This window comes from Lagenorhynchus albirostris, chromosome 13, assembly GCF_949774975.1.
Source record: "Lagenorhynchus albirostris chromosome 13, mLagAlb1.1, whole genome shotgun sequence".
Classification (NCBI taxonomy): domain Eukaryota; kingdom Metazoa; phylum Chordata; class Mammalia; order Artiodactyla; family Delphinidae; genus Lagenorhynchus; species Lagenorhynchus albirostris.
In genome coordinates this window covers 51,054,546-51,079,803 of record NC_083107.1, presented here as the reverse complement: position 1 = coordinate 51,079,803, position 25,258 = coordinate 51,054,546, and the positions used below count along the sequence as shown (strand labels likewise).

At 56.6% G+C, this 25,258-nt stretch overlaps 1 protein-coding gene across 3 annotated transcripts in view; it reads left to right on the top strand.

Moving 5' to 3' along the window:
- The window catches only part of TTC7A (tetratricopeptide repeat domain 7A), a 122,186-nt gene that overhangs the window by 83,973 nt on the left and 12,955 nt on the right, over positions 1-25,258 (top strand). For all 3 annotated transcript variants that reach the window (XM_060169825.1, XM_060169826.1, XM_060169824.1), the window contains 4 exons: positions 12,290-12,406; positions 15,820-15,917; positions 17,635-17,769; positions 23,529-23,731. In XM_060169825.1, coding sequence (XP_060025808.1) covers positions 12,290-12,406; positions 15,820-15,917; positions 17,635-17,769; positions 23,529-23,731 — 553 coding nt within the window. The remainder of the gene's footprint in view (positions 1-12,289; positions 12,407-15,819; positions 15,918-17,634; positions 17,770-23,528; positions 23,732-25,258) is intronic.

The window sequence follows — 25,258 nt, the reverse complement described above, 5'->3', positions numbered from 1 at the left end:
GCACACACTGAGCGTCAGGGTGGGGCGGGGACCTGTGGGGGCGGAGCCTGGCTCTGGCATTCTGTTCTGGCCAGGTGTGAGCAGAGGGCACACACCTGCTGTGTGGTGTGAGGGCAGCTCCACATAGCCTGTTGTTTGTATTCGGGAGACAGCCCTGGCTCTTGGTCTGCACCCTGCATTTGAGAGATTATTAGAACTGAAATCGGTTCACTTTAAAAGACAGGTCGCTTAGGGAACACTACACGTAGATAAAACAACCTGTGCGGACAAGGGATTAGTTACCTAATCCCAAATATAATACAGCAAGACCTACTGTGTAGAAGTTTATTTTTTACTTTTATACAAATACACGAAGGACAAAGGTCCTCCTCTTCCAGTACCAGTCACCTGGCTTTTTTCCAAGCTCCATTCTCACGCCTATCTCGCAGGGTCTGACGCACGGTCTGCTGCCAGCCATGTGTGTGCACATACGCGTGTATGAGTGTGCCTCTGTGTGTGTGCGTTTATTGTCGGTTACGCTTCGGTGGAAACAGAAACTGTCACGATGAGAGGGTTAGAATCCTAGAGCGGGGAGGGGTTGCCTCACCCGGCCCCTGGGTCAGAGTGCGTGTCACAGAAGAAACAAGAGGCTGGGCCAGGCATCAGACACTGTCCTTTTTCTGAGTGAAATCTTGCATGCAGGTGGAAACTGAACAGATGAGAGCAGAGCTGTCCTGTGGAAGCCAGGGAAGGGGGCCCACATGCTGGCCCCTCGGTGCCCCCAGCCCCGTGCAGGAGCCTCCCGTGCCCGCGTCTCCCATCTGACTGCACGAGTTGAGTGGGGGGTGGAAAATCCACCTGCCACGCAGCCCTGTGGAGTGACCCTAGGGTGTGACCGTGGCTCTTCGCAAATAAGTCCGTACTTTTCCCCATGGATGAGACCCCTGGATTAGCAGGAAAGGTCGCTGAGTCCATTACTGGTCAGGGATCACTGAACAATGTCATTGCTCTTCAACTGAAAGTGCATCCTGCTTCTCCAGCTGCGTCCTGCATGGGGAACAAGCTGCGTGCGGCTTCCGCTATTGCCACGGCAGTTAATTAAACCCCGGATCCAGTAAATATCACTGCAGCCAAACAAAAGACAGCCTCCTTCGCCCTGACCTCAGCGTCCTCAGCAAGGTCTGTATTGCAGGCACTTAAAGGCCCCTGGTCTGGGTCTGTCTGCCACCCAGTGCCTCGCTGGGCCCAGGTGGCTGAGACCTTGTAGAGGCTCTTCCTTTCTGCAGAGACTGCCTTAGTGTAGGAGAGGCTGGCAGGCTGGTGTCAGGGGTCTGGGAGGCCTGGCCCAGGGGGATGCTGCTGGGTGGAACAGACCCCTTTCCTCTTGCGCTTGTCCCCATGTGGGAGCCACAGCAAGTCCCTGGCTGTCACTTACCTGTGGTGCCTCCCGAAGCTTGCCCCTGCATCTTCTCAGCTGCTGAAAGACTGACATCTGTCCTGCCTCCAAGGACTATTGTGAGACTCAGACAAGAAAAGATCTCACAGTCAATTTACAACTGGTTTCAAGGACAGCAATGGGGGTGGGTCTGGAAGATGGTCCACAGTGTAAGGCCGGGACCTGGGACCCGAGGGAGACGAGTGCCCTCAGTGGGCCGGGAGTGGGCGGAGGGCGTCCTGCACGTGAGGGCCGGTGTTCAAGCTCCTTAGCTGCACAGGAGGTTGCCGTTCCTGGGGGGCAGACTCAAGACTCCAGGAGAAAAACCCAGCTTTCGTGGAGTTGACTCTTGAAAATCTTCCTGAATTCGGGGATTAGAAAGCAAAGCAAAGAGAATCTTGATTTCCAAGCTGTGGGATGACCTTTAGTTAATGGAGCTTGAGTTTAAAAAGGCAGAAACGTGGTGAGGCAGAGACTGATGGGCCTGCGGGGACAGTGGGAACCTGGCACGGTGGGAACCAGACACCCGAGCAGCTTCCTGAAATCCTGAGGGCTTCCGACGGAGCCCTGGACACATGTGCTGGCCTGGCCGTTGCTGGCCAGTTTGCCGGGGGCCTCAAGGGGGCAGCAGGCTCCCTGTTTGCACCTGGGTTCCAAGCCAGGCCAGGCCTCAGAATGCAAGAGATCCCCACAGCAGGCTTGGAGATGCCTTTGCTGGTCCCTTCTCCAGTCCTGGGATTGGGAGGCTCAGCCGGGAGGGTCACGGGGAACAGGCCACTGCTAAGCTTGGTCCCTGAAGCCATGGGCTCCGTGGGGCGCTGGTTTTAGGTAACAGATTCCTTGTGCTTTAGTCAGGCCGCTTGTAGGGGAGGTCGCCATAGTAACCAAACAACATTCCTGGGCTAATGATGGGAGCTTTCCAATAACCAGCCTGTCAGTCACTGCTCCCACCCCAGACCTGGCAGCCTGCCAGACGGGTTTTGAAAGCCCAGGCTCTTGGGCTGACAGAAAAGGAGCAAACTGGTTTGCCCTTCCCTTCCCCTCCCACCCCTCTTGGGTTTCTGGCTAGCCCAGCCCAGGTCCTGGGGGCCTTGGAAGGTCCTGGGGGGAGGGGTGTCGGAGCGCCAGGGAGCTCTCCCCACAGCAGGAGCTGTATGGCCCTCTTGACAAGCCAGAGCTCGCCACTTGTAAGCAAATGGAACCAGTCACAGCATCTCCCCCAGAAAACCTGGGCTGTTTTGGAAAATGTTTGAGCTGAGAACTAGGCATTAGCTGGGGCCAGACCGTGACTGAATCCAGCCAAGGCCAAGTTGGCCTCGAGGGTTACCCCTCTGATCTCTCCCTGGCCTGCCTCACCTTTTTCTCAGGTTGCATGTGATAAATTTCTAGTGGTGCATTCCACTGAGCAGAAGGGATCAGAGTCCTGGGGCTTCTGTTAATGTCTCTGACTTAAACCCCGCGTGTTTATTGGACGGTTCTTATTAGGGACTTGGAGTAGATCAAAGGGACGCTTAAAATACCAGCACTCCAGTGAGGGGGCTGGAATCAAAGGTATTAGCACAAACATAGTTTATCACTTTGCCAGGTTCATGAAACATTTTTGGCTGCCACATCCCCTGATGAGGACAGGAGCCGTGGGGTAAACTTGCAGGCCATGTGGTGGAGGGAAGTGTTAAACCAGGCGTAATCACTGGCACCGGCACACTCTTCCCCAAAGGTCAGTTCCTCATCGGCGAAGCTGGTCTGACATTCAGCATTTCCCTTTGCTGTTGGTTCTTTGGAGCCCTCCTGAAACCTCACTCCACGTGACACTGCGGTCAGAGAGTCTTCAGCTGACACTCCAACTAGGAGGGTAGATGATCTAGGTTACTTTGTTTGGGGAAGAATAAGGAAAGGAAGGAAGACAGATATTTGCAGGTTTCTCCAGAAGGAATTCTTTGTTTTAAAGCCATTTCAGCTCTTTGCTCCCTGATCCTCACGCCTATGAACATTTTCTGGTGGCAGGCACCGTGGCCTGGGGCCCTTGGCTTTCAAGCAAGAGTGGCCCAGCCTTTCTGCCCCTGGGAGAGGGCTCAGGAGGTGAATTCGTGCCCATGAGGTAGGGCTGGCCTCCCCTCTGCAGTGGGTGGTCTTCAGGTCCCCAGGTCTGCTCGCTGGGCAGAGATTATAGACCAAGACCAAGGTGTTTGCTTCTTGGTGTCTTATACCTGGCTGGGAGCCAACTTTTGTTCGTCTAAGGACGTGCTTTCCGGAAGTTCTTCCTCCCCAAAATGGTTGTGGAATGGCTCTGTGTGGTTTGTGCTCATATCTTTCAAGGTCAAGAATTTGTGTTTGGAGAGTCACCTGGAGGTGACCCGTAGCTGAGGGAAGCTGGCCCAGCCATCGGTCAGCACAGATAAGGCCGGGGATGCCGTGGGCTCAGGCGGCTGTTCTGCGGGTGGGCCAGAGCTTCTGAAGCAACAAGGCGCTAACTCCTGGATGTGGAAGCTTATGGGCTGTCGATTTTAAACGTCGGATCACATTGAATGAATTCATTAAGAGGTAGAGGATCAGTGTGAACCTTAAAAGGCCGGGGGACATGAGTCAGTGTCATCCTCCAGAGCCAAGGAAAAATTACTGGTTTTTTAGGGCTAAGAAAAGCTGCCATAAGTGTCCCTTGCAAGTTAGGGATTAGTCTATGGGAAGGTAATAAAGATGGGCCTGACTGCGGCCCTCTCCCTTTTAGGGAGGTCCCTCCTGTTAGAGCTTTAAAATAATATCCTCAACGAGCAAGTGTGTGAGCTTAGCCAGTTAATTGCCCTGGTGGAGTCTCTCCTAGAGGCATGGCATTTAGAGGAGCCTGAGACCTGTGTCCTTCAGCACTTCCCCGGCCAGGGTGAGAGCCAGGTGATGACAGCCCTTGGAGGCGAGGGAGTGGCTGGTTCCTACTCATATACGGGCTGCCCCTCCCTTTCTCCCTGAGCCCCACCTCCAGGCCTTCAGACCTGTCCCTGCCAGTCCAGCCCCAAGGAGTACCTTACCTCGCCTTGCTTCCAAATCCTGCCCATCCTCAGAGACTCCCCTTGGGCTCCACTTTGCCTTGAAGCTCCTGTACTCAGAGCTGAACCACTCAACTGAGTGTCTGATTCTCTTCTTCTGTTTCGTTTCCTAATGGCCTTGGATGTGTTTCTTGAGCTTCCCCGAGAGTGTGGAAGCACCTTTGGGGCAGAGATTATGGCCTGTCCTCTGCCTCCCCTTCCTCCCTCTAGGGAACCCACAGCTGGACACCCAGCACACCACTAGACCCCCCGACGGGTAGACCGTAGGAGTTGTTTTGTTCGTTGTTCTGGAAGGAGGGAAGGGAACACATGGGGATGCTGGCTCTTACAGCCCTCAGAGCACTCTCGTACCCCTTAACCCTGTTTGGTCGTTGCTTTGGTTTGATTTGTGTACTTTTTGGTCTTTACAACCCTCCTACTCTAAAGGTAAAGACGCTAACGGGAGAGTTAGAGGGTCTCTCAAGGTCAGAATGCTGATGAGTGGCAAAGCAGGGACTAGAACCCGAGGCAGCTGATTGACTGAACAGCCCTGGTACGCTTGAACCCCAAGTGCTTCAATAATAACAGAATAACAACACACCCGGTGCTTGCTCTGTGCCAGGCACTGCTCTAAGCACTTTCCGTGCGTTAACTCATCTAATCCCCTCAGCAGCTGTGGGAGGTGTAGGAACTATTGTTACTCCCACTTTCCAGATGAGGAAACAGAGGCACAGAGGGCTTAAGTAAGCAGCTGTACATAATAGGGGCTAGGTAAGTAGTAATGACAGGTCATACGTGGACTGGTGGACTGAGCCGTTTATGAAGTGCTAGGCCTTTTATGTGCGTTGTTTCCTCATAACAGCCCCCAGGGTGTAGTGATACCGTCATTCCCATTTTACAGACAAGAAACTGAAGCTCTGAGAAGTTGAAATGACTGGCCAGAGGGTACATGGCTACAAGAAGGGCAGCTGGGATTTGAACTTGGGTCATCAGACTTGGGCCCCGTTTTCCGGGACAAGACCCACTTCCTGTAGAAGCCCACGCTGCATGCAGGCTCTGGCCTCCTGGCTGAGGACTTAGACTTTCCAGAGGCGTGGCCGCCTGACTCAGAGAATAGCCTGCTTTTTCCACTCAATTATGTGTTTTCTATAAAAATAGAACTCTTCATTAAAACAATGCAGCACAGCCATCAGCTGGAATTACTAATTACCGTCCTTTAAAGAGATAATACCCCTTTTGTGCATTCACCATGCTTGCCGCCACCCTCTCCTCCACGACAGAGGGCCAGGAGCCAGAAACCAGGGCCCCGGAACGCACATGGGGCAGTGGGACCAGAGGAGAGAGCTTCTGCAGGAGGCTCTGCAGCTTTGTTTCCTTGGTTCCTGGTCATGGGGACCCCACAGCTTTCCAGGCCTCCATGAGGCCTTGTGACTCAGCTTTCTTCTTCTGTTATCCAACAAAGATTTGTTGAGTGACATTAGGTGAGGCGCTGGGGAGACAGAGATAAGAAAGACGTGGTTCTGCCCCGAGCGTAGGGTCTGGTAGGAAAGACCGGTAATGATGGAGCGGTCTCAGGATGAGGGCTGACCTTTCTTGAGGGGTGGCTGTGCACCAGGGCTGGCTGCCTTGACAGTTTCTGTTGCCCTTAGTCCTCCCAACAGCCCTGCTTGGTGATGCCGTTACCGTCCCTATTTGACCAACATCCGGTAGAGCTCAGAGAGGTGAAGGCACCTGCTAGGAAGCAGCGGGACCTGGGTGTACCTGCATTGCCTGATGCCAAAGGCCGTGTTTCAGCACGACCTCCTCCTGTTTGCTGGGGAGTGAGTCAGGGGCCAGAGATGCTTCCCTCAGGTACACAGCGGTATCGTGTTCAAGTGTTTACTGCACGTGCTGAGTAAATTTTATAGGGAACTTCTTTCAAGGAACATGGAAGTAAAAACGTGGGCCCGTTGTGCGTGCCTCCCACACAGCCCATGTCCCTCCCTGCAGCCAGCTCTGCTCTGCCAGCATCCCCCTGCCACCGAGAGTGGGGTGCTGGGGTGAGCAGCAGGGAGGGAACACCGGGGAAGATGGTTGGAGGCCCTGGGTGAGGGGGATGGACGAGATGACCTCTGACCCCAGGACAGTGCTGGCTTAGCCAGAGCTGCTGTCACAAAAATATCCCCCGTTTACAAAATAGTTCTTTTTTTAAAAAAAAGGTTTTGGAAAGGCTCACGCTCACCCAGTTCTGAGGAGGCCCACCCTGAGATGGTTCCTCTTCACAGCAGTGGAAAGAAATGATTTGTCTTAGCCTCAAATGGGAATAGCTCCAAGTCTTAATCCTTTTGACAAATAATTAGCAGGCTGATCCCGGCCCAGGAGTTCAAGCCAGGCAGGGCCTGGGAGGAGAGAGAGGAGGCGGGTGCTAGGCCCACCCGAGCTTTCCCCTGGGAACCTCCATCATCAGCCCTTGGCCAGAGCTGTCACGAAGTTTGGCAAAGCCAGTGACCTGTGGCGACACCCAAAGACGCTGACCTCGCTGGTGTCTCTCTTCCCCCACTGGAGGAGGGCTGGCCCAGATGCAGACAGACAGACTGACTGACTGCAGGGCTGAGATCGTTCACGGTTCAGCAGGGGCTGGCTCTGTTCAGGTGTGATGGGCACCTGTGTTTGGCCCCAGGTGCTGACCCATATAGGTGACTCGGAAGGTGGCCGGCGTGGGCTGCCAAGGCTCCAGTGGCCGTGAGGGAGGGCGTGCGCTCTTAGAGGGTGGGCCCACGGCTACACTGGGCCTCCTTGCTAGGAACAGGGTGCACATGCCTCAGCCTTTGGAGTGCACAGAGTGCCAGGACCCGGGACTCTCCTCCCCGCAGCCCAGCAGCCTCACCCCTGCAGCGGGGACAGAGGGCATGGCGTTTACACTGACGCTTGCTCCTTCGCCTTCCCCAGAGAGAACTGTCATCTTTCACATCTGCCTTCAGATGCAATGGCGGCGCTGCAAAGGCGTTCGGCCTTAAAAGACCTCAGTGTTCATTCTGCAGCTTAAAAAACAGGAAGGTGCTTGCAAGACAAGGCCACGGCCGGCCGAGGTTCGTTCACCCCGACCGGGTTGGCCGTGGCTCTGTCCCTCCCCTCTGATCCTCTTCCTTTCTCATGCCCATCTTTGGTCCCAGGAACCACCTGGAGCACCTTTGGGTGCCACCTGCCTTGCTGAACAGGCCATGAAGCTCTGGGGTTTTCTGAGAGCCTTCAGAGACACCTGGCCTGGACACTGCTTTTGGGGGTCTGCTAGGCCTGCGTTTTTAAAGGAATCCCTTCCCTGAGCCTTGGGCAGGCCTGTGCTTAAGGACTTAGTACAGCTGTAGGTTTCTCAGCTGCTGCTTCTGGGTCATCACAGTTCATCCTGCAGGAGTCCCTGAGGCAGACAGGGCAAGAGACTCCACTCCTATTTCACAGGTTTGGAACCTGTGACATGCCCAGCTGGGTAGCAGCAAAGCTGGGACTTTGGCTCGGGTTTCTCACTCCTGGGCCAGTGTCTGTCTACCGAGTGACGTTACAGTGCAGAGTTAGGACAGCAATGTGGCCATTCCTCTTCCGGAATGGCTTTTGTCAGGTCGTTGGAGGGCTGCAAGATTCCAATACCCCAGCCTTCTTGTCTCAGAGACTCTCCTCAGTCGTGCTGTTGGCTCTGCCTGGGTGACTGTCCTCTGGGATGAAGACCCCCAGTCACATGGAGCCAGACGCTTTCATGTCACGTCCAGAACTCCCCGTTCCTCCCCAGGCCCCGGGAAACTTTGCTTCTGGACAGCTTAAAGTGGAATCAGCCAGCACTTTGCTTGTGGGCTGCGTGAGTCCAGCCCTCTCTGCAGTTCTGAGACATCAGTGAGCAGATTCCTCGCCTGCCTCCTAGCCAGAAGCCAGCAGTGGGACGTGGGGCTGTCACAAGCCGGCTCTGATTCAACATGGATTGCGAGACGCAGAGCGTGGCTGGAGGGTTGTGACAACACGCATTTTCATAGTGTTAAGCTAGGCGGACACCATGTGCTCAGCTCTGTGCCAGGCACTGGGGAGGCGAGGAGGGCACTGACATAGAGGGAGGCAGGGTCCTGTCCTGCAGGCAGTTGTCATCCAGGTGGGGACATGCGGCAGGACACAGGATGAGATAAATGGTAGTTTTGCCATCTATAGGCAGGACTGGCTGCAGACTGTTTCTAGAGTATTTGAATTTTTCAGTGCTTGATATGAGTTTATCTTCATTGCTAAAAGCATAAGCCTATGTGGCAAAAAAAAAAGTGTGTGTACACACACACACACACACACACACACACATACATACATATATGAGAGAGAGTAATTAAGTGCTAACTGAAGATTGTCCTGAGCGTTCAGAGAAGGGCAGGGGTGGCCACGCTTCTTGGAGGAGGACTGGAACCGTTGGATTAAAATTGTGGGGGTTTTTTTAAGTCTCAGAATCCTTTCTTCCGATGACATTTTAGACTCATTCAGCATATAAAACAGGTATGCCAGGGGCTGGGCTGTTTGAAGGGAGCGGGGAGCCCGGGCTTGCCCCCTCTGTTCCCCAGCCCTCACTGCAGCGGCCTCTACACGGCCCCATCCACGAAGCACGGTGCTCCGATGAGGCTTTGGCCTGTGGGTGTGGACCCCAGCAGCCACAGTGGCACCTAGCGCACTGCCAGCCTCCTCGTACCGTGTGTAAAGAACTGGGCCACCCATCCCGGCAGATGGGATGGAGAGGGAGACCTGTGCTCCAGCAAGACCAGTGGTTTGGTTGTCTCGGAAGAGTGGCAAGGAGTGGGGTTGTTTGCTGATCCCCATTGCCAGGCGGAAAGAGTTCAGTGGTGACTTAGAGGCGTGGCCGCTGTGTGTGGATGACTAAGTCCCCTCGATGTAGTAAAGGCCGTGGGGGTGGGGGCGGGGTGCAGCCCCCATGGGGACGCACAGAAGGTCAGAGGGTGACATCTGGTTAGGAGTTGGCCAGATGTCAGAGAGGAAGGGTGAGCCCCAGCAGGGGCGACAGTGTGAAACAAAGCCTGTCCTGCACGGCAGGGAGCCGCTTATACCCTGTGAGCAGCCCACAGGTACCCAAGGTCACGGGGAGAGGTGGCAGGAATGGAAGGTGGCACGGACAGTCGGGGCCGGGCCCCTTGCTGAGGAGGACGGTTCTGGCGGCGCTGAACTGCGAGGCCAAGGAAATCTCAGGAGCTAATCTGGAGCCTCCAGGATCTGGGAGTGAGGGATCCAACCGGAGTGTGACTGTCGGAGTGCTTGCCCCAGCCCAGAAAGGATGTGGTTGGGTTGAGAAATTCCGCTCTGGGTCACTCATGCTAATGGAATGTCAGGGTCTGCGTTGGTAGAAGTCACTGTAATGCCAGCTCAGCATTCAGCCGCTTCTGTTCCGGGCACACAGTGTGGCCAGGTCTGCCACGGACCCCCGCTGGCTCTCAGGGGCGCAGGCAGCAGTAGGGGGAAGGGACGGGGCGGAGAGGGCCGAGCTGCAGAGGAGGCCTGTCTGGCGGGATTGGGAGCAGGGGAATGCTGCAGGGCTGGTCTGCCCAGGGACGGCTCCCAGTGGCCCTGCCCAGGGGAGGTGCAGCCTTGGAGTGGACAAAGCCTGGGTGACCCGACCCTCCAGGGGGAGGAGCTTTCACTCGCACCAACACCTGTTCCAGCCGCAGGCCCTCCTCCTCCCCCATGCTTCTCTTCCCTCCCCCAGCTCCCAACTGTATCTCACCCCACCCTCCTCTTCATCAAACACCAGCCCCGGCAAGACCCCTCATCTGTTCTTTCCTTGCACTGAGTCTGATCCAAAAATACAGCCCTGGATTCTCTGGGCAATTTGTCATTTTTAGCACTGATTGTCACCTTGAAGGCAGAAATTATGTCTTCTATTTCACGTTCCTAAAGCAGAGGCTCCTAATACTTGTGGAGTGTCGGACCTTTTGAGAGTCCGGGAGAGGGGAGTGGGAATGGCAAGACCAGGGTCCCCAGCAGCTCCCACAGGGGTACTGAGACCACGTTCCTCACAGGCCCGTGCAGTCTGCACTGCGGGGAACACACTTTTGCCCTCTGGACCTTGTAGGCCTGCCGGACGATTCGTTAGTAAATGTTCTAAGGAGGGTGCAGGGCATCCTGAGAATCTGGGAGGGCTTCCTGGCGGAGGTGGGATTTACAGTTGAGCATGGGGGAAGGGATGAAAAAGGAGAGGAGAGGCCATGTGGTGGTGGGGATGACCCTGTGAGCAGGGGCAGAGAGGGACATGGATTTTTGAGGGAAAGTGAGGAAGAAAAATAATACTTGCCCAGAACCCAAACCCTCTCCACCGAAAAGGGGCAAATTCCACCCTTTTAATTCTCTGCCAACAAGTCACAATCTGAGAAAAACAAGGTGTGAGAAGAAAGGCATGGAGTGAAGCCATCCAAGTCCTTTGTGAGGCTGGAGGCCCAGGACTCAGTGCAAGCAGGGGAGGCCAGGGCCCTGAGGGGAAGGTCAGAGGGAGAAGCCCCCAGACGGAGGCCTGGCCTCCCAGTGTGGGGCCTGCTCTCTGCTGCAGCCTCGGTCACGGGGGCGCACCCTGTCTCCAACGCAGGACTCGGCTTCTGTGATCCGCGAGGGCCTGTGTGCCACCCTCATGTGGGCCGGCAGCACCTCCAGGCAGCAGTCAGATTCAGGGCCTGACACTCGGGTCTGCCCAAAAGCAGTGCCGTGAACGGAAGGGCGTCACTGCTCACCACCCACAGAGAACCAGGAGTCGCAGCCTTGTTTGGGCCTCAGTGGCTCGGCCAGGTTCTCCGCAGGCTGGTGCGCGTCAGTGTGGCTGGCAGTACCCGTGGTAAAAAGATGGCAGTACTTCCATGTGTGTGGGTAAACAGCCACTGCCTTGACCCTCCCCAGGACCCCAGACTCCCCAGCAGTTAAAGATCTATCGCTTGGCACCACAGGGCATCCAGACCCCATCCTGGTCCTGCTGAGCCAGTGTTCTGCCGGTCTGTCTGTGTCCTGGGCAGAGGGAGGCAGCCAGCCAGCCCTGCGTCCTGCCTCCCGCCTCCCGGTGGGCTAGCACTTTCTCTCTCTTCCCAGGCCCTCTCAGGGCCACATCCCCACTGCTTTTACCCCAGAGGACTTCAGGGTTGGGGGTTGAGAGGGATTCTCAGCGGTGACGGAATAAGACTTCACGTCACTTTCATCCTATTGAACGTATAAGGAGGGCTGGCAGTTTGGGGCTGTCCAGGGAAGAATCCTTCCACAGAGTAAAACCTGACCCTCCTCAGGTGTACAGGGTCAGGATACAGTTTGCATTCAATTAGATGTTAACTGAGCACCTGTTGCCTGCTGGCGAGGCGGAAAGCAGAGCCCTGTGCCCTTCTGTGACCTTTTCACCAGCCCCTTGCTCAGCCTCATTCCTTGAGTCGAAGTTTGCTTCTGGGTCTGTCTCTTATATAAAGCGCCGTCGTGGGCCTGGTGGGCCATATAAGTAAAAAGATAGGCACGTGTTCAGTGAGGATGCTGCGGAGCCGAGGGTGTGGAGGGAGAGGAGGGGCAGAGAAAGCAAGGCCGTAACCGCCCTGGACAGTGCTTCAGAGGCCGGCCGGGCTAGTACACCATCAGGGGACAAGCGTGAGCGACAGGGACACTGGTGAATGCAGAAGAGTGCTCTGCGCTTTGGCAGAGAGGATGGAGAAACTGAGGCACAGAGAGAACACGTGGTCCAGGGATACAGCTGAGGCCACTGTGCTTGTGGGCACTGTACCTTCTAAGGGCTGGGGAGGTGGGCAGAATCCCTCAGGGTTCCACCCTGGGAGGAAAGCCAGGGGAAGGGGGCCCCCTCAGGCATTCTCACTGCCGTGCTGTCTCCCCACAGCCTGATGTTCACCAAGGTGAAGCTGGAGCAGATACTGAAAGGCCCAGAGGAAGCCCTTGTGACCTGCAGACAGATGCTGCGGCTGTGGCAGACCCTGTACAGCTTCTCCCAGCTGGGGTGAGTGGTGGGTCCCTCCAGATGGAGTTGGGAGGCGGTGGTTGCCAAGGCAACAGCACACAGCTGAGTGCCCATGATGCCTGGTGGGTGGAGGTGGTGAGGATGTTTGAATGAGGGAATGGGACTTGCTGCTTCTGGGGCCTTTTACATCCCTGCTCTAATTTTAACCTTTTGACAATCCTCGATGAAGGACAGAAAGAGGCTGTTTAGGAAACTAAAGTTCAGAGGGGTAAGAGGGAAGAGAAATCATTATTAAGCATCTCCCCCATCAGCTGCTTTTATCTTATCCACTGTCAGATGTTACCTCACCCCAGGGGGTAAACTGGGACTCAGAGACCTTATATAACATGCCAGAGCCGCTCCTGTAAATGGTAGCGGTGGAGCTGGAACCTGGCTCTCCGGAGCCCCAGCCTATGGAGCCCGTCACTTCTTTCCTGGTTCCATTTGGAAGCTGGGAGAGGAGGGGAGGAGGAAGCTGAGTTCTAAAAGGGCCCCCCACTCCTCCCCACTCACCCACTGTCCCCACACATCCCATCTCCTTCTCCAGTTCCCAGCCCAAGCTCTGGGATTCTCCTGGGCCAGAGCAGGGCACTCTTGTCCAGGCTGAATCTGCAGAAAGTCTTTGCTCAGACCTGCTGGGACACCTGGGCTCAGCCAATACAGCCCAAAGCAGAAATGGGCCTCATTTCCAAGTGGGGCGGTGCACTGCCCCTTCCGGGTCCCTGGTACCACCTCCTCCCCTTGTCTGGCTGTGTCATCTCCTCAAGGGACCCCACTCTGGTAGGTATATGTATTTTCACAGGGACCCTGGCAGCCCAGCAGCCTCTTAGAATCCCCAGAGGAATATCTCTAAAGGTGCAATTTACAGAGGAGGCCTCAGGATAATCTGATGGAATAATATCCTTGGGTAGGGCAGGGCCCTCTCTCTGCAGGCCTTTGGGCTTGGGAGATTCCAGGGCCCAACAGGACCGGTGGGTGGAAGCTGCCAGCAGGCAGCTCTGGGGTGAGGGACTTTTCAGAAAGGACATGGGGAACCACCTGGCAGCTGGGTGCTGTGAGGGTGAGGGCCAGACTCTGGTGTGAGGGGGGCCCACATTTGGATGCCCCTCGCTCTGCCACTCACTGGCTGTGACAGGTCCCGCAGGTGCACAGCCTGGCTCCCCTTGCAGAGAGGAGCTGTCGCCAGAGCTGGCAGAGAGCGCCTCTTAGCCGGGTGGCCAGTTGCCTGCTCATCCAGGCGATCATGATGGGGCCCCTCTGAGCTGCAGCCTCATCTCCAGCGTGTAGGGCTTAGCCTGGGCCCCCACTGCAGGAGCAGCAGAGCTGTGAAGCTGTCAGGTGCTCTCCAGGATGGGGCGGTCGGGTTTGCCTCGGGGTCTTTTCAAGTCACCACCCGCAGCCTCATCTCTGGGGAACTCCCCGGCAAACGGCCCCTGGCCCCCCCAACCCAGGGTGGAGCAGAGCTCAGCCCGGCCAGCTACCTGCAGGCAAATTGTTGGGACCAAAGGATTGGATCCAGTCCCCTCCTGGCTTGCCCAAGAAGAGGAAGCATTCTTTCTGAACCTGGAGCCACAGAGCAGAAACTAGGGCTTGTAAAATCTGGGCTCGGGCAATCAAGGATCAAGGCCAGAATCCACAGCCTGAAGGTCTGGCCTGCCCCGCCCCACCCTGCCGGCTCCACCTCCGCTCTGCCCCCTGGCCGCCTTCCTCTGCTCTGCCTGGCGCCAGCCCGCCCCTCCAGGAGGCTCCAGTGCCCGGCCTCTGATGGCCCAGCACAGCCCTCTCTCCATCTGGGTCTTTGTTAAACGCTCAACTTGGACTGTCTCCTTCCATCTGGCTGTCAGGTTCTTCAGGGTAGGGGCCTAGGACCAGGAGGCAAGAGGTCCCCAAGATGAGCTGTTTCTGGAGCCCTAGGAGAGCCCGCTTCAGGACGAGGAGCTGTGTCTGTGCATCCGCTCCAGGCCAGCACAGGCTGGGCACCTGCCCACGTTCTCATTTAGTCCTCACAACGACCTCATGAGGTGGACATTCTCATGTTCATTAACTGCACAAAATAACTGTGATCATCTCAAGAAGAGAGGGCTAAGATCTAGAAAGGTTAAGCAGCTTTGGCGAGGCTCACATAGCTACGGAGGGCAGCCCCGTGGCTTTCCCCCAGTGTCCCTGGCTCTTTTGCCCTGCACTCAGGTGCCTCCCGGGAATGAGAAGTGGGTGTGAGAGGTGGGAACCAGCCCGACCAACTGTGTTTCTGTGGATGGTTTCCTCTAATGCCCACAAAGATGGCTGTGCACCCAAAGAACCAAGTTCAACGTGAACCGGAGTTAGGATGGCAAGGATACCCCGGCTCTGGCGTTATTTGTGGGACCATCGTCTGGTGCCCCTCTGAAGGGAGGAGGCCTCTGGCCCCCAGCTGGGCCTGCCTTCTCCTCTCCTGCCCTTTCCGCCTCAGTCCTCTAAGCTTCCCCAACCAGCAGGTTCAAGGCCACAGACCGCCCCCCCCAGCAGGGGGCAGGGGCTGCCTGGGGGCTGTGTGTGCTCCAGGATGGGCACAGGCAGTTGTGCTGCCTTTCTGAGCTGGTGGTCCCCCCGCATCCCCACTCTTGAGAAAAGAGGAGCCTCCCTAGCCCTGTGAGAGCTGCAGGGACCTGGGGAATTGGCGGGGCTTGTTTATCTCCCACCCTCGGGCCCCCTCTGGCTCTTCCGGGGCCACCCTGGCAGCCTCGGGGAGGGGGAACCTGAGGCAGGGAGCGGCATCTGGGCCTTCCTTCCCTGGAAGGTAGGGAGCTGCAAAACCAGGCTTCCCTTGGAAGCCGGTCCACAGTGCCTGTGGCTCTCTGCTAGACGTTGAGAGGGTAACGAAAAGTAGAAGAGGGAATAGATGGATGGGAGAGGTTCTCATCCTCGGCGTACGTGGTGCTGGGATCCACGCTGACAGAGAGCAGAGAGGGAAGGCAGCGTGAGGGCAGGGGAGCCACAGGAGGCCTCTGGATGGCTGTTGGCCCTCGGGCTGGGTTCTAAACAATGCAGGGTTTGTGTGGGCCGGGAAGAATGGCGAGAGCATGCTTGGTGGCAGCGGCCTGAGCAAGCATGTCGCTTTGGAAGCAAGATGTGGCAGCGCTGGGGAATAGCGAGGGGGCTGACAGCCCCACAGGCACACGGCGGCACCCTGTGCGTGTGTGTGATCAGGACTAACATGTCGGTTTAGCATCTGGGGTGAGCCACATTCTAGCATCCCAAGCCTGAGCTCCGATCTGGCCTGCTGCTCTGGTTGTCTCCATCCTTCCTAGTGGTCTTTGGCTCTGTTCTCGGGCCTGAACTCTTCAGCCCCAGAGCCTGCCTGGCATAAGGCTCCCCTCATTCTCCATGCCAGCCCCCTCCGCCTCACCGGGGCCTGGCCCTCCCTTACCTTCCAGAGGCCTGGAGAAGGATGGCAGCCTCGCCGAGGGCCTCACGCTGAAGAAGCAGAGTGGCATGCACTTGACTCTGCCCGATGCCCACGACGCAGACTCCGGTAAGAATGTGCCCTGTGGGCAGCCGTCCACGTGAGCCCGCAGCTCCCTCTCCCAGCCTGAGCATCTGCCCGCCTGGTCAAACCCACCCCACCTCCTGCCAGCCGCTGTGCTAAGGGGCCTGTGCTACCTCGGGCCTCTTTAGGGCCCATCTTGGCCGGATGGCTGCTGGCCCTGGGGCAGGAAGTGGGCAGCTGGCGTAGGCGAGCGAAGGACCCCACCCCCTGTGTGGGGAGTGAAGAGAGTGGGGGAGACTGGGGTGGAGAGGGCGCCGTGGAGCACGGAAACCGTGTCCCCTTAGGAAAGCTCCAGGCCAAGGTCTGCCGTGATAATGTCCACCATAGATCCATCGAGTAGAAAGGAAGGGCTGAGCTTCTGGTTACAACTGCAGACCCAAAGCTGACTTGTTTCCTGGAAAAACTCATCCTGACGTCCACGACTTGTGACATTCAAACAAGTTCGGGATCTGCAAACTTAACATGTTTTAACCCAGGACCTGATTAAAGCAAACACCTTCCTAAAACACAAGCAGAATTAGTCACGGGAATGGCAGCATCAGGGAGCTGTGTTTGGTGGCATTGCTCATCTTTTCCACTCCTGTGGCGGTGAACCAAGTTGTGCCTTCGTTGTCAAGTGATGGAGCTGATTTCCAAAGCCACGCCCAGCACCTGACTTGAGAGGCAGGTCTGAGGATTGCTGGGCTGGACGTGGAGCTGCGGACGCCAAGGAAGCAGTGGTGACGGAGAGTGTAGCTCCCTTGCAGTTAGAGAGGGAAGGATCCTGGACAAGGTTATTAGGACTCTGTATACACCCGCCTTATAAACGGAAATCATCTGTGGTTTGCCCTGAGGTCTCCTGAGTTTATTGGAGCCTCTACTGCCTCTGAGAGAGAGGGAAAAAAGTGCTCGCATTTCACCTGCACGTGAATTGTAAATGTCAACGGCTTATATATCCCGGACAGGGACCCATGTCACTCTGAACTGCCACATGGAGAAGTTCTCCAGAGGGCACAGGGTCTGGCCTGAGCTGCTGCCCAAGGATCCTTCACAGCCCAGCCACCAATGGGACCTTTCTATCAAGAAATAATAGGCACTTGTGAAAACAGGAAGTAAAAATGTAAAAGGAAGAAAGGAAAAGTCGTCCGTCAGTTCATCACTCAGACCTTAATAAATGGCCTTTCAGACTTGCGGAAACATGGCCATATTTTCTTGTTTGTAAAAATGTGATCATACCCTTTTGCAATCTGCTTCTTTTTACCAAACTCTATAACGTCAGCCTCTTTTTGCATCGATACCCATATTTATGCATCGTTATTTTAATGACTGCATAGTCTTGTATGATTATACTCTCACTTATTTTTAATCAATCCCAGTTGGCAGACAGTCAGGCCATTTCTGTCTTCGGTATCCCAGGCAGTGGTAGAATGCCCGCAGTTGCCGACATTCATGGTGTTCTTCCCTAGTGATTAACTCCTAGAAGTGGGCTCACCGCCTCACCGCCTGATTGCCCCTCAGAAAGCTCCTGTCTCCGGCCTGGGTGAGGGTAGGAGGTGGGCCCCTCCTAGTGCGTCTGTGCGCTGTTTAGCGGCTGCTGGGCCAGGCTGCCCTGCCCTGACACGGCGTGCCCTGTCGGTCCCGAGGGGCTGTGCAGCCTCTGTCCTGGGGCCTGCGGTGGGGCACTCGGACTCTGTGGCTCAGCCCCTCCCACCTTGCTCTGCAGGTTCTCGGCGGGCATCGTCCATCGCAGCCTCCCGGTTGGAGGAGGCCATGTCGGAGCTGACCGTGCCCAGCTCGGTTCTGAAGCAGGGCCCCATGCAGCTGTGGACCACGCTGGAACAGATCTGGCTCCAGGCTGGTGAGTGTCCCCAGCCCCCTGCCTGCAGGCCACCAGGGCCCCCTCTGGCTCCTCCGGGTCTGCCCTGGCAGCCCAAGTTCGGGGAGCTGTGTCCTGAGGAAAACTAGTTAGGACTCAAACCCCCGAGAGCTCATGGGAGAGCTAGAGCAGAGGTGAGATGTGCTGGCCCCAAGAAAGCGAGGCCTGGTGGTCAAGTTCGTTGAAGGCAGAGGGCTGGTAACCCTAGGGTTGCCGTTCGGGTGACAATCTCTCTTAACAGCTAGTGGGCACCGTTGCCACCATGGAGTTTGAGGGTCTGTTAGTACTGGGGAGGCCGGCGGCTTCAGAGTTGCACGGCTCACTTACTGCCTGTCCTGATCTAAAATGAGCTAGTGTGTGTCAAGCAGTTAGCACATAGGAGGTGCTCGGTAGATGGTCCTGGGCTTCTGTCGTGTCCACTATAGTGACGGTAGAGACAGAGGCAGCGTGGTACCCCCAGCGGTGAGGTTCCTTGATGTTTGGCTAAGGGATGCTGAGGAGTGACTCGCTGAAGTGATAGAAAATTTAATCCCACAGTGGTGTGAGAGGTGGATTAGAGTGAAAAAAGAGAGAATCAAGGCCGGAGATGTACCTGAATGAGATAGAGTGGCAGCTTCAGAAGAAAGAAGAAGGCGGTAGGATAAGTGGAATCCTAAAAATGCACCAGGCCAACACGCTCCCTTGACCCAGGAGTGAAGCTCCTCACCTCTTACTGATTACCCTCCTATCTGCCCCGTCTCCAGCAAGGGGGTGGCGCCGATAGCCCCGAGGGCAGATGGAGAGGAGGCAAAGTAGATATTCCCTTCCTGGGACCTGCGGATTTTGCAAGTCAGAGTTAGAATGTGCTTGTTGATTGAGGATCTAAGGTTCCCTGCTGCATGGATTTCACATATGGACACATTAGTATGCAGGACGCCCCCGCTCTCCCCTCCACAGGCTCTAAATCTGGGGGGAAAAGTTGGACCAGGATTCACAGAAAGACTAGACCGGGAAGCATGTTAATAATGCAAATATTGCCCCAGTTAGCACATCAGGCTCCCTTAGGATGCTAGGGATATGGGGCTGTGCTCCACCGTCAGCTTGTTACATCTGAAGTAGGAAGAGGAACTTTGAAAAATCCAGAGGGATAACAAACAAGGCCTTAGTCTGGTTCAAGATAAATTGCATCCCAGTCTGTTTTGGCAGTAAGTTCCGTCATTAACCCACTCTTAGGTTGGTTAACGTTATATCCTTCATCTCCCAACTGTCATTCTTCTCCCCTCCCTCTGCAAGCCTCTTTCCCATTCCAGTCTGATGTGAGAAGCCTCACGGAGGGTTTCCGCCCGAGAGATGAGTTTCAAAAATGTTGCCTCTTTGCCAGTGGGTTCGTGTGAAAATGGGAGAGGCACCCGGCCCCATAGATGCTCCAGGATCCTGAGTGTCAAGAGATGCCTTCCAGAAGGGCAGGATGGCCCACCTTTCTCTCTCACTGAAGCTCATGTCTCTGGGAGCTAACAACGTGCTAGAGAGAGGGAAATAGGTGTAGGGAGAGTTCCCCTGCCCTGGAGGTCCAGGGGCTCACAGGCGGCTGTGGGCTTCCCCTGGGTCAGGGGAAGTTAGCCCGAGTCCCAGCTCCCAAATGGCAGATCCACACTGTTTGGGCTGCCCTGGCTCTTTAGGTGGCCCCGAAGGTGGAAGCTACCCCTGCTGTCGGCTGGGCAGACTGGGGACCTGGGGTCAGGCAGTCAGGGCTGTGTCTAAGAGCGTATTTATTATAAAGATACAGTTGAGACGGAAGCTACGTCTGACCCTTGGTGCGACAGGCTCCTCTAATTCTTGTTTCCTTCTTTCCTCCTCATTTCTTCCCTTATCTTCCTCCACTCTCCATTCTTTCCCAGCTCCCTGCCCTTCTCCCTCCGGCCTTCTGTGCCCGCTTCCCATGGCCTCTTTTCCTTTGCTCCTGCCTGCCCTTCTCTCCTCCTCTCTGCCCGTCAGCCCCTCCTCCTGAGTCCGTGAGGAGAGCGCTCCCGGGGCAGGAAGTCAGGAGCCCAGGCCCGTGCAGCCCTGACATCTGTGTGGCCTGAGGAAAACGGTGCCCCTCGCTGCATCCCAGGGATGGAGGGTCTCAGACCAACTCGAAAAATCCCTTCAGACCTTTGCGTTCTCTGTGTGACTCTCCCGGCCTCTCTCCCTTCCGGGCCCCTGCTCTTCTCTCTCATTCCTCCTCCCCCACCCTTCCTTCTCCTTTTTTCTGGGCATCCATATGTCCTGAGGGTTTGCTCCATGGGGAACTGCTTATTTCCTTTAGGGGACAGTTTTGGGGACCCCCCTGGGGCTCAAGGTGTATTCTTTTTAGGGTCTAACCTCTCCTGCCCTGGGGGCCCCTGCCCTTTTAGCTCGGGTGGTCCCCCTTCCTTTCTGGGGCCTCACGGAGGGCCTCTAGGAAGCGCATCTCCCCTGGCGAGGCCCCTACAGGCCTTAAGCGGGGCCCTGGGCCCTCCCTCACCCTGCTTCTCAGCTCAGCAGCAGCGAGCGAGGCCTTCCTTCCTGCAAAGAGGGCTCGGCACTGGCAAGACGGGCAGGAAGACTGCAGCCAGCGCTGGGTGCAGGGTTAGATCAGGATGCCTCAGAAAAACATCATAAAAGGGACTGTTGCAAAGCTCCAGGGAACAGATGTTTTCCATTTGGGGCCTGCTGAGAGAAAGCACAGAGGAGGGTGGGTGGAGAGGATGGAAGGAAGAAGAAAAGCCGAGACAGACAGACAGACAGGAGAGGAGGTCAGGAGCGGGCAGAGAGGGAGACGAGAGAAGTGAAAATCGGAAGGGAGGGGGAGAGAGAAGGAGCCAAGGGGATCAGAGAGGGGCCTCTGACACGGAGCGGGCAGCAGGGCCCCTGTTTGCTGGAGTGATGACCTCGACTATGAGAATTCAAGGAAAACCCAGTAACAGTGGTTGCTCATCCAGCCCTGGCCAGGGCGGGCCGGGATGGGTGTGGGCACCTCGGGGCCCTGGCAGCCAGGACTGGGATGTAGAGGATCGGGCAGTGGGTGGGCACCGTGCCACGCGGCTGCAGCCGAGGCCGGCTGTCTGGGGAGCACCATGTTGGGTAAAACAACTGAGGCTAGGAAAAAGGGGTGCATTGCAGCCCCCAGACCTGTGAGTCTGTCTGTAGGTCAGGGACCCCGCCCTGGAGGCTGGGCCTGCCAGGGGCTATCCATAAAGCGGCCAGGAGCCCTCACTTCTCTGGCTCTGTTCTGTGTCATCTGGTTTCCTGCCTAACTGGTAATGTTCATCGGAGCAAAGCAGTCCTACCTATTTTTCAGGGTATGTTCTCTGGTGTGGGCCCAGGAAAAGGCCCAGGGCCCCGAGGAAGAAAGAAGGTGGAGGTCCCTATAATTGAAATCTGTTGATGTGAAGGCACTGTGAAGAGTTCCCAAGGGAGGGACCGGGGCCAGCCTCCAGAGATGGGGCTCAGGAGACAGGGCAGCAAGTTGTAAACAGCTTAATGAGGCGGGCCAGGACCAGGTGGGCAGGTGGGCCAGGCCTGGGGAGGGTCAGCTGGGACAAGGTCCAGGGGAGTGGCGAGCTGGCCTCTGAGCTCAGCTCCTGGCGATGGAGGAAGCAGCCCCAGGGGCTGGTGCAGGACAGGCCTCCCCACGCCCAGCACTCACACCACACACTTCCTTCTGCTTCTCCCTTCTCCTCTGTGACCCTGAGAAGTCCTGCTGCAGCGGGTCCCAGCCCTCTACGTCAGCACAGCCTCCCTTCTCCTCTCTGCCAGTCCAAGTGTCCCTGTGCCTTCAGGCCCTGGCTCAGATGCCGCCTCCACCAGGAAGACTTCCCTGACCACACCAGCACAGCTAGCCTGACCCCGTCCGAGCGCCCAGAACACTCAGCGATGGCACTTGTCACTCCGCTGCCCTCGGTCACTCCAGTGGCTTGGTGGCTCAGCTGCTCTGCTTTCCCCTCCTCCTCATGGGAGGGCCAGGCACACGGTCAGTCCTCAGCAGCTGGACATCAGACCCACGTATAAAGGCAGCCGGCGGAGAGCCCCAGGCGGCAGCTCCAGAAGGGAACACAACAGCAGAGCAGAGGAGAGCGAGGCCGAGATAGCCAGCCCTCCCTGCCGGGCCCCAGGTTCAAAGCCCACCCCTCCTGGCCTGGCCTTCCAAGTTTTTCACCGTGGGAATCTCCAGTTCAGGCCATCTCTGAGGACAAGAGCCTGTGCTTCTCTCGCACCTTATCATGGGAACCTGGCTCTTCTGAGTTTAATTAATTCTCTGATTCTCCCAAATTCTCTACTCCAGAAAAGAGAAAGAGTACCCTGCTCAGAATGCCTTCTGCAGCATTCAAGCTACTTTGATTACAGTGGACCTTAGGCCACATTCATGCTGAGTGCCCCCTGTGCTGTGTGCTACAGTCAAGGCCTTAGGCCTCCTTCCTGCTTCTTGTTGGAACCAGAAGACGGGCTGCCTGGGCCCAGGTCTTCCACCTTTTCTGGGAGCTTTCTTTGGGGAGTCTGTTATCCGCCCCCAGCCCCTGGACCTAATCTGACCTCGTGTAACCTCAGCTCTCGGCCTGTGCTGGGAACAGCTCTTGGCAAAGCCCCCAGCCAGGCTCTGCTTGCCCTTCTGTGCTCCCTCCCATCTGTGCGGGGCAGCCAGGCCCGCGCTGCCACCAGACGAAGGCTGAGTGGGCTGCGAGGCGCCTCCGGTGCTCCGCGCTTCTGAGGGTGCCTCCGGTAGGTGTGTACCTGTGCAGCGTGGGTTTGAAATGCGCGTCTGTGTGGGTGGGCCCGCAATTGGAGAAACTGCCCTATTTTCTACTGATCTGGGGGAAGAAGGCAAACTGGTTGTGGGGCGGATCTTCCCCACGTGTTGGTTGAAGGGCGTGTGCATCCCTGATTCCTCTCCATGCGACAGAAAGTCCCAAGTTTGGAGGGAGGCCAGGAGATGCCCCTTCCAACCGAGGGACTGGGGTGAGGCCCCCCCCCTCAGCCTGGGGCACGGGAGAGTCTCCCTCCCAGACTCCTGAGGATTAAATGAGAGGAGATGCTTGCTTGGCCCACGGTCAGCTCTCAGTAAGTGCAGGCGGGTTTGTAGCTCCTCAGCGTGAGCCCCACCCCTGCCCTCCACGGGCGCTCCCTGGGCCTCCTTCCTCCCACCCCTCCGTGGTAGCATCACTTGGCTGTCCTCGTCCTGACCACGCAGGTGGATTAGCTCTTTAGTCAGCAGCCCTCCTTGGAAAGCGACCTCATCTGCCTCCCGCCCCCTGTTCCCAGATACGTGATGAATAGGTGAAGTGACGGGACAGAAGAGTCCCCCGAGCAAATGCTTAGCTGCAGGGGATCCCACTCGTGCCCCCACTGCCAGGCTCTGAAGTCAGACAGCCCCCTGCAAACCCTGGCTCCACTGCTTACTCTCCCTGCGGCCTTACGCGAGTTCCTCACCTTCTCTGTGCCCGTATCCTCCTCCCTGAAGTGGGTAATAGAAGTGCGTTGTTCACATAGGGTTTTGTGAGTGTTGGTGGAGTCGGACCGCGTGTAGCACAGAGCATGAACTTGACACAGAGTGAGCGCTCAGAAACCACGGCCTGGTGCTACCGCCGCACCCCAGAGCGAGCCAGTCCCATGCTGCGTCTCGGTGGGGTGGTTTCCATCACCCAAGACCAGTTCCTAAACTCCGGGGGCTGATGGTCGGATGCGGGAGGGGGCCGCTGCCTCTGACTTTTCCCACAGCCTCACCTGCCCGTCTCGTTTCACAGCCGAGCTGTTCATGGAGCAGCAGCACCTCAAGGAAGCAGGCTTCTGCATCCAGGAGGCCGCGGGCCTCTTCCCCACATCACACTCGGTGCTCTACATGCGGGGCCGGCTGGCCGAGATGAAGGGCAGCCTGGAGGAGGCCAAGCAGCTGTACAAGGAGGCGCTCACGGTGAACCCCGACGGCGTGCGCATCATGCATAGCCTGGTGAGTCAGCCCCACACCCGCTCCGGAGGCCTCGGGGCCCCCTCCCTACCCCGCAGCCTCCACTGCCTGCAGCGCCTTGCTGCCACTGTTCCCTGCTGCCCTTCCTGCTCTGCTGGGAGAACAGAGACTGTTCTCTGTTCTTGTAGAGACAGGCCGTCCCCCTTCAATCAGAGCCTGCCTAAGGGGATGAGGAGAATTGGTTGATTCTTCGTTGATTCTTTTGCTGTGTTTCTGTCAGGCGATCTAGCCCCAGAGGTTTTCACTGTTACTCATCAGGTCCCTGCCCTGGAGACTCTAGGCAGATACCAAAATGCGTTTTTTCGGGGGTCCCCAGGCCCTCCCTGATCACGGGGCTGCCTTGGCCTTTTGAGAGGAGCTCCATGCCTCCTTGTGGGATTCAGGCGATGTTTTGGGGTGGGCTGTCATGTCAGGCCTGACTCAATCAAGCACACATTGAGAATGGCCTCGGGGTGCTAAGAGGGGCCGGCAACCCCTAATCCTAGGACACGGAGCCCAGGACTTGGGTGCCCAGGGCTCGGTGACTCTCCTGTGGGAAGGTTCAGAGGCTGGGAGCAGGATGCTGGTGCTTTTGTCCTGGCCTTGCCATTCTCTTCCTGGGTGATCACGGGCAAGTCAGCCCCTTCTTGGAACCTCAGTTTTACTCACCTGTGCAATGGGGATTCTCTGGTCCAGGAAACATCTAACAGGTGGTATAGCATACCCTAAGGAAGACTGTTTTTCCTCGCCTTCCTTATCTGCTTTCAGAGAGCAGGTATCAGGATAAATGTCGTGATTGAAAGTGTACAGGCCTGCATATGCAGTGATTTCTGAAGTATAATTTAGGAGCCCACAGCAACACAGTCTTTCCCAGTCTCAGGGTCTGGGTTCCACCTCAGATGTCTCACTTTGAGAGCTCTCTGAGGAGAATGGCCGTGAGGGTGTCACTGATGTCTGCCCCATGGAGAACACAGAAGCATCAGGAGCATGGCTCCAGGTGGCTGAAGGATTATCATTGACAAAAGGGGTCTGCTTTGTTCGTGAGTAGAAGCTACGAGGAGTTAGATGTCAGCTCCGTGTCAGGAAAAACGACTTAACTCTTGGCATAGTCCAAGCACAGACTCATGAATCAACTGGTGAGGATGTTGCCCAGAGAATGTAAATATCACATGTGGGAGGAGCTGGACCAGGTCATCTTTATAAGGTCCTTGCTAACCCTGAGAGTCCTTGAAAACAGACCAGTACAGAGATTCCCATCTCAGCCTGATCTCTTAAAGGATTTCTAGCTCAGGCCCACGTAGCAACAGCTTGGCCTGGTCTAGGTTCCCTCCACATGACGCCATGTTGCCTTCCCGTCGGCTCAGCAAATGTTTGTTTTTTGCAAGGCACATCCTCCTTCCTCCCACAATTCAGACATTAAGCTCCTCTGATAAATGCCTCCCCGGAGGTCACATCCAGAAACTTGATTAGGGATCTGCGAGGGGGGATGTGGGCTCTTGTCGTTAGGCCTGCAGGCAGGCAGACGGCTGC